This window comes from Mesitornis unicolor, unplaced genomic scaffold (genome assembly GCF_000695765.1).
Source record: "Mesitornis unicolor isolate BGI_N332 unplaced genomic scaffold, ASM69576v1 scaffold36323, whole genome shotgun sequence".
Classification (NCBI taxonomy): Eukaryota; Metazoa; Chordata; class Aves; order Mesitornithiformes; family Mesitornithidae; genus Mesitornis; species Mesitornis unicolor.
Window position 1 is genome coordinate 10,767 of NW_010174593.1, and position 275 is coordinate 11,041.

Consider the following 275-nt stretch of genomic DNA (forward strand, 5'->3'; position numbering starts at 1 on the left):
GGAGGTGCTGGCTTCGCGGTGACGCACGCCCGCTTTCGGCGCCATTTTGCCGCCGGAGGGGGGAGAGGAGCGCCGTGCCGGGCCGGCCCCGCCATGCCGCACTACCAGGCCTGGGAGGAGTTCACGCGCGCCGCCGAGAAGCTCTACCTCGCCGACCCCATGAAGGTGGGGGCCGGGCTGAGAGGCCTTGTGGGAGGGACGGATGGATGGGCGGGGTGGCTGGCCTCCGCCGTAGGCCCCAGGCTCTGAGATGAGGCAGTGGCCGCCCCTGAGGG

The 275-nt window shown here is 73.1% G+C and overlaps 1 protein-coding gene across 1 annotated transcript in view; it reads left to right on the top strand.

The window, feature by feature from the left end:
• The first annotated feature begins 34 nt into the window (after positions 1–34).
• Positions 35–275, top strand: part of SRP9 (signal recognition particle 9kDa) — a 5,105-nt gene continuing 4,864 nt past the window's right edge. The window contains exon 1 of the mRNA XM_010181100.1: positions 35–165. Coding sequence (XP_010179402.1) covers positions 94–165 — 72 coding nt within the window. The 5' untranslated portion in view covers positions 35–93. The remainder of the gene's footprint in view (positions 166–275) is intronic.